The sequence below is a fragment of the Podarcis liolepis genome (assembly GCF_965112155.1).
Source record: "Podarcis liolepis genome assembly, chromosome: 1".
NCBI lineage: Eukaryota > Metazoa > Chordata > Lepidosauria > Squamata > Lacertidae > Podarcis > Podarcis liolepis.
The window spans coordinates 71,651,479-71,659,276 of record NC_139554.1 but is presented as its reverse complement, the minus strand read 5'-3'; the positions used below and the strand labels follow the sequence as shown (position 1 = coordinate 71,659,276).

At 43.2% G+C, this 7,798-nt stretch overlaps 1 protein-coding gene across 2 annotated transcripts; it reads right to left on the bottom strand.

Moving 5' to 3' along the window:
• Nucleotides 1-996: 996 nt before the first annotated feature.
• LOC310694948 (small acidic protein) lies at nucleotides 997-6,653 on the bottom strand. Of its 2 annotated transcripts, none has more exons than XM_083478856.1 (5): nucleotides 6,403-6,653; nucleotides 4,532-4,615; nucleotides 3,445-3,505; nucleotides 2,668-2,777; nucleotides 997-1,533 (listed from the first exon to the last, which is right to left on the bottom strand). In XM_083478856.1, exons 1-5 carry the CDS (start codon nucleotides 6,466-6,468, stop codon nucleotides 1,330-1,332), a joined length of 525 nt encoding a protein of 174 aa, XP_083334982.1. In that variant the 5' UTR covers nucleotides 6,469-6,653; the 3' UTR covers nucleotides 997-1,329. The 2 variants fall into 2 exon arrangements, with proteins under 2 accessions (XP_083334982.1, XP_083334983.1); XM_083478857.1 differs by having other exon boundaries at nucleotides 4,532-4,634; nucleotides 6,403-6,629.
• Nucleotides 6,654-7,798: the final 1,145 nt, after the last annotated feature.

Here is a 7,798-nt window from a genome sequence, read left to right as displayed (position 1 = left end):
GCTGTGGGTTGCGAACATGCCTCCCGCATGGATCACGTTCGCAACCTGAGCATCCACTGTACTTTCTGTAAAACACTGGATGGGTATAACTCATTTGGAAGAACCGCAGCAACAACATCAAACTCTCTTCGCAGGCTCTAGCTGGAATGGTTATGCAAAATCAATATAATGTAGGTAAAAGACCAAAACAGTATCAAGTTCTGAGGAAAAATGGTTTCACACTGAAACCAAGCAAAAATGATTCCAATGTACTACTAATTAAAATGCATAATTTAGATACAGTGGTACCTCGGGTTACATACGCTTCAGGTTACAGACTCTGCTAACCCAGCAATAGTACCTCGGGTTAAGAACTTTACCTCAGGATGAGAACAAAAATAGTGTGGCGCGGCAGCAGCGGGAGGCCCCCTTAGCTAAAGTAGTGCTTCAGGTTAAGAACAGTTTCAGGTTAAGAACGGACCTCCGGAACGAATTAAGTACTTAACCCGAGGTACCACTGTAAACATAGTTCTTAGTTAATGTACTTAAGAGAAAATTGAGGCAGGTTGTTTGTACTGGAGTACTGAAACTTTTCACATTCAGGTACCTACTCTCCTTTCAACCCACTCTGTTAAAGTCTCCTTAACCTTTTCAGGGTTTCTGCCAGTGAAACTTTAAAGATCAATAACGTATACACAGATACAACACAGTTAACTTACAAATGTGTGTGATAAGGTTACTCCCCTCACTGAATATTTTGTCTGTTAATTCCTTATCCAAACTTCCTTTGGCTAATCAGTTTCTCTCTCATACATGCATCTCTTTCACACGCATGCAGCACAGCTCTGATATTAGAAGTCCACCACAGTAAAAGCCAGGGCTGGGCACATCCTAAAATGCTGTTCCCTTTTGGGATGCCAGCAAGACAAAGGAGCTCCAATTCTCACTTTTTAATAATTATATTCAAAACCCAAACTGTGCTGCTTTAAAAAATAAACCACACTTAAAGACATCGAGTATCATTTCGATAAATCATTTTAACAAGCTTAAGAAAGGTTTGATAGCCATCATGGAATAGGAAGGGGGACAGAAGAATAATGTAAAAGGGGATCGAGAACTAACTTGCACCCTCCCCACAACCAGCCCAATTTTATTTTCATACTTTACAAAACAAAATGGATACAGTCATGCTGATAAAAATAGTTTCATGGCGATGGAAAAGCAAACACTATTCTCTCTCTAAAAGGGCCTTATTCAAACCATAATAGAAAGGTCTGTGCTGTGAGCAGTCCAATACTTTGCACTGTAACCATAAGGCTTACTTTGCTTAAAGGCAGATTTGATCTGTAGTTATGTACCACTGGATTTAACAAACATCATTTTATAGTTGCTTTTTGAATTTTTCTTAGCTTGAGGATCTTCAGCATCGCTGTGCTTTTCAGTAGATTCCGCAGCCTCTTCTTGCTCAGACTCAGAATCACTTTCCGAGTCCTCTGAGCTTTCTGGCTCCAGAGAGTCTCTTGAATCCTCTGGATCTCCCTTGTCTTCTTCAAACTAAAAGAAAAATTCAGATTACAGAAAATGCAAAAACAGTCATACTGAAAAATTGATGTTTCAACATAACAAACAAAGCCCATGTACAAAACCCATGTAAAATCATCTTAATGAGCTTTGCATCTTGGCTGAGTCCTGGAATACCTTACAAGCCTTTCCCACCTGGCCTGGGAGGTGCGGGCCCCGATTTGACTCCAGCTACAAAAGCTGAGGCTACTGAACAGCATTTCTATTCATGTTGTAAGCCGCCTTGAGCAGGGTTCAAACTATGGAAAGGCAGCATACAAATAAAATGATGGATGTATCATTAAGGAAACAAAGCAGCCATGTTGAGGCCCCTTCATATAGCGAAATTTTGAAGTACGCTGCAGTGCAATATACATGTACTCAAAATCCCATGGAAGCAGGTAGAGGGTTACAGCCTCGTTTCACCAGAGATAAGCCCCATGCCATGCAAAATCAGGCATTTGCTCTAAGCTAGGGATGGCCAACTTCTGCATTTTGGAAGCCACCAGACTTAACACAGAATGTTTTGTTGCGCAACCGAACTAAATAGTGATCAATCAAGCTTCACGATGAAGTTATGGAATAGGCAAGAGCGCCAGAGCAAATGGGGAAATGTGCATTTTGGCATGGCGAAGGCATTACAAACAAAACCCAAAGAAAGTGTGGCAAAATGTTGAAAACCATTCCCTCCTGCCTTGCAAGTAAAACTTTGGGCAAAACCTTTGTGGGCTTGATTTGAGTTAGCCATCCCTGCTCTAAGCTGTATCTTCTTAAGAAATCAAGGCAGAAGCAAGGTGATGCTAAATTATAATGCCTCGTCGTAAATATGGGAAAACCTCCAGCCCTCTGGACCTCCAAGAACTCCTACAATTCCAGTGGGCAAAGTTTACAGACTGCAGCAGCTGACTACACTGGCCCATTGGCAAAAATACAGCAGTTGTAAAGTGTGGCCTGAGTTCAGCAGACAGTGGCCTAAGGAATGGATAGGCTTGTGTATGTGACAGTTTGGCATACTTAAGCAGCATCCACTGTACAAAAGTGTGCTTCTGTTGTGTTGTCTGTAGGAAGTGTTTGGCTTCTAGAGAAACACAACTTCTTGAATCACGATTTCAAGTTAAACATGATTACCTCACTGAAGCCGAGTCCACAATGCCGCCGGTTCCTTCCTGACATGGTGCTATCCATGCTTTGCTGGAACTGAGTTTCTAGCTCATCATTCATCTTCTTGTCTTCTTCCCCTATATGTTCATACACGTTGGTTACCATCCAGTCAAACTAACAAACAAACATCTAATTACAACACAAAAGCAGGAGCGTAAGGCCTTTTAGAGTCAGAATACTTCACGCGAATCACCATGCCTTGCTAGTGCTTCATTATAGACATGTGCTAAAACAAAGGGACAGAACAGCTTCAAAAGCCTTGAAAGCAATTGTCCCAGGGAAAACGTTGCTCCCACCAATGGCAGAAGATGCGTAATCCCGACTGAAAATTACTAATGAAATCTCAAGTGAGCCAAAACAGCACAGCTAATTAATTTAATCCATGAAGCTTATTTGATGGCAAGACAAAAACATTATCCAGAAGCAGGAGCTCCAGACATGTGTTGGTAAAGCATGATTTGTTCATGGCATGCCTGTGTCCAGTAAGTAAGAGACAATGTATGCCTTAGGCCAATGGGTTACACATTGTGGGGTGTTCCTGCTCTCATTCAGCTTGCCACAGAGCCAGTGTGGTTTTAGTGGCCTGACAGATGGTTTTGAGTTCAAATCCTTGCTTTATGAAGCTTACTGGGTAGCCTTGAGAAAGCTGCTATTCAGGCAAAAAAAAGGGGGGGGGGCTTCCTGAAAAACAGCCACACTTCATTAAAAGATACATAAACTTACTTCCACTTAATTTAGACTGACCTGTTCTAAAATGAGAAGTTGATCTGTGGTCTCCAATAACAAGGCGGCCAGTATGCTCTTTCTAAAAGAAAATAAAAGCTATTATTTGAGAACAACTGCTGTCTCTTGAAGCAAATCACAACAATGAGTTCTGCAGCACTTTGTAAGTTTTCATGCTCCACGGGTCACCTTGCCATAGACATTATTTGTAAGTATCATAAAATTATTGTGCCAGCTTTCAGAGAGTTACATTCTGTTAATGCCCAGCATTAACTTCGTCATATTTTTAAAATCAGCTTTTTGTTTGTTTAATATCAATGTTCTAGCATGCACATTTCATATGTCCGAACTGATAAAATGAAACAATCAGATGCTGAAAGTAATTACGGTGGAAATAAAGAATAAAAGCAAAAATAAAAATAACCAGAGATTCAAATATGGAAGTCCAACATAAAACCAGTTTCATACTATATGAGAAGTATCATAAAACACATTTTTCTTCTTGATGACATTAGCTTCCATTCTATCTTCTATGAAGCACTTGGACGTTTGCTGTGAAACTGCTGCATCAGCCTACCTCTACAGAGCCCAGTTACCTAATAACATAATGAGCTCTGCTGGATGAGACTAAAGACCCATCTAGCAGAACCACAAGCAGGACCAGAGTGAAACAGCACTCTCTCCATATTGTCTCAAGCATCTTACTTGAAAGACTATTAAGCTGTAACCTTGACTGGCTGCTGCATTAAGATTTATTCTGTTCATCCTTCAGAGTATCAGTTAACAATCATACTAGCAAAATATTTGTTCCCCTATGCTCACTGAAACATAGTAACTTGCTTGTTTAAACAATAATAAAATTCAACAGCATTATTCCCAATACATGAGAGTGCCACAGCTCAACTATTTTTTTCCTTTCAGAGAGCAGCCATAGATAATGCATGCCTTACAATAACATCAAGATGAACGGATTGCCACCCCTTGTATGCTTATCAAAATCAGTGAAGTAAACCAAGCATGATCAGTGAAAGAATAAGTTTAGAAGGTTCTTCTATACAAGTTTCCTCTGTGGTTCAATGAACTGTTTAGATGGAAGATAAAGCCTCACCTTTGCAGCACCCATAAGTCTCAAGAACTTTTGCTTTCTTTCTTCATTACCCAGGTCTGCTGCCTCCCAGCTGCTAGATCCAAGCTGCAAGACAGAAGGTGGCCTGTGGTCACGTTAAAAAGAAAGATAAGTCGATTGCATGCATACATTTTCAATTACTTTATCATATATTCTGAACAGCTTTTGTTTTAAGGGTACAGCCATGATCATTCAAGTTCAGAGTCACACACTGTTAATGGGGATCGTTTAACCCCAATCAGCAAAGCTACTACCCACACGACAACAGCTTTTTGAAGGCACCCATTAATAGCTAGTAGCAAACTACAGTCCTAGAAGCAGGTTGTGGAGGCTGTGGAAATGACCAGCTCCTTTCAAGGGAAGTGGAAAATTTATAGCTGCGTTTAAACCATGGCCAAAATGTGAAAGCTGCTGGTGTCATATCCACTGTGAAGCTGCTGAAACACAGTTGAAAAGGGTAACAATTGTGGCAGTCCTCCAAAAGACATTCCAAGCCTGGGTATTCAAGCTTTTTGAGAGGGAGGGTCTACAAAAGTAATAATCGGTAATATATATATTATGTTGCATTGAATTTGACTGTCCTGCTTTTATCCTATCATTAATCAAGTCCTCCATGATGAACTCAGAAATAAAGGCAGCTATTTGGCTAATAGAAGTGCCTTGCAGGTGATATCCCAATAAATCCCATGTCCCCTTTCATGTCTGCAGATACATTTGTTGTGAATTTTATTAAGCTATTTAACTCCCTGTAGGCTTTAGATATCAAGACTTTTTTGTACTCTTATCACTTCCCACACAAGTGGCTTGGATGATTATAATATAAAGCATTGTCCTTGCTTTCAACTCACTTTTAGGCATTGGGGAACTTTCCGTTTACACAGGTTTATGTTATATAGGTAATGTTTTATAGCATTTGTGAGCATACAATGTTGTATTTTGTTCTCCCCATGGAACCTTGCTAACTCAATCAGGGACATTCAAAGTTGTTTCACAGATGATTTAGTTGGGTCTCATTTCACCACCACACCTTGGCCATGTTATGTGGATGGAAGGTTAGCATTCCAATCATTCCTCCATTTCCTAACATCATTCTTAGTGCTCAGGTACACATTTTACTTTATTTTGGTTGCTCTACACACTTCTGAGCAGTAGCTGGGGCAGGATCCACAACTGATGTACACAAACACAGAGAACAAACCAAGGGACCTTAGGGTCGCTTTGATTTTACAGGTGCCCTTTAAAAAGTATGGTTGGCACACCTTTGTGTGCAATAAAGTTCTCCAGCTATTTCCCCTAGATCGCTTGACATTAAATATCTGGTTAAATATTCACACGTGAATAACACACACAGGCCCGATGCACGCCTCCTCCCCCCCCCTCCAGACGAGGCTGCTACACGTGTTACAGCTTTTCTGCATGCCAAACCAGGGCCTAAACTTCTATTAAAGCGCGCCTTTCGCCTCGGGGTTGCTTAGGACATGCCTTTCCCCAAAAACTAAAGCGGGGGACCACAATATGTACAATCCCAACATGGAGAAAGGGGGGACGAGGCTTGCGGGAACAAGGGCCACCGAGCAGGCCAGTCACAGTGTCCCTTCTCTCTGCCAAGCCGCGAGGAGAACTTCCCCGCACTTGGGGCACAGGAGACGTCGCCGCGTGGCAAAAGGGGCCACAGCTGAACGAAAAGATCCTGACCTGCCGGCCCACTTTGCAACTCTCTTCGAGGCAAGGAGCGAGCAAGGGCCCCGCAGATGAGCGGCGGGACAGGAAGAAGCCCCTTCCCCCTCCCCCCTCGCCGCCTCCCCTCCCCCCGCTTCCCAACCCCGCTTCCTCCCCCAGCCGCCCTTATTCACATCGGGGGAGGCCGCTCGCTTCACTCCGTGGCCGCGCTCAGGCTGGGACTCCCTGGCGGCGCTCATCTTGCAGCCGCCCCGATCAGCAGCCCGCCCCGAGGGCCACTTCCCGGCCCTGCTCGGTCGCAGCCCGAGCTTCGGCGGCCCCAATCGCGGCTTCCTATGCCTCCGCCTCCGCCTCCTCGCAGGGCTTCCCACGGCGCAAGCGCGCGGGGCAGAGAAAGAACTCCCGCTTAGGTCAGGCGGCGGGTCTTTCTTTCTCCCTCCCCGTCTGTCTCCCCCCCCCCCGCTTTCCCTCTCAACCTTTCCCTTCTTGGGAGTTGTAGTTTTTATCCTGCTAACCACTTGCTGCTATGCTATGGGAACTCTTGGAAAAGGAGGAACTCCAAATCCCACAAGCCTCTGCGACATAGCTGCGCGCTTTCTCCGTCTCTCTTTCTCGCTCGCTCGCTCCTCCCCTCGCTGGTGATTGGCTGTCGGCGAGATGGGCGGGGAAAGGAAACAATTTGATTGGTGGTTGGTTGCGCCTGTAGATTCTGTGTTTCCCCCCTCATTCATGCGTCCTCCGGTGTTAAGGATGTTTATTTTTGCATTTAGCTCTCCTCTCTCCCTCCCCATCAAAAAAGAGGGTAGTTTACTGAGCACGGATTCAACTGATAACATTCTCCTCTGCCACAAATTTTATGGGTTAGGCTAGGATTCCCTATTAAGAAAATATAAGGCAGCAGTCCTGTGCACATTTACCTTTGTTAGTAAGCGCCATTGAACACAGTGGGGGTTACTTTTGAGTAAACATGCAGAGGCTTCCACGGAACATTATCTCAAAATCAGTCCTAAACGCTTGATGTGGCAGTAAATCCCGTTAATTTCCGTGGCATATTTTGAAACGGCATGGATTGATTTTTGTGTGGTCCAGTCTCAATTTTGTGCAAAAGTAATAAGGACTGCCTGTTGCTGAAATAATAGCTGTAAAAGGTTCTAGGGTGAGCCCAGGACCAGAATACAGCATGGCCCAGGAGGTGCGGCTTGCTGCTGGGAAGTGGGAAGGACTTGCTTCTTATTTAAAGTATTAATACTGTACAGTATTCTGCCTTTTCCAAAAAGTTCAAGGTGACTAATAAAATTAGGGGAGGGTACAAATACAGTGAAAATAACAAGAAAAATTAGAAATATAGTAACATTCTGAAAACAGGAAAAGAACTAGCAGATAAAACAAAAGCAGCAAGTAAATAATAAATAATAATAATTTTTTATTTATATCCCACCCTCCCCAGCCGAAGCCGGGCTCAGAGCGGCTAACAATGGTAAAATCAAACAGGCTGCAATTAAGCCACTAAAACGATTCAGAAATTCACTTTGTAAACTCTTATCTTTCTCAGAGCCGTCTTTGAAAAAA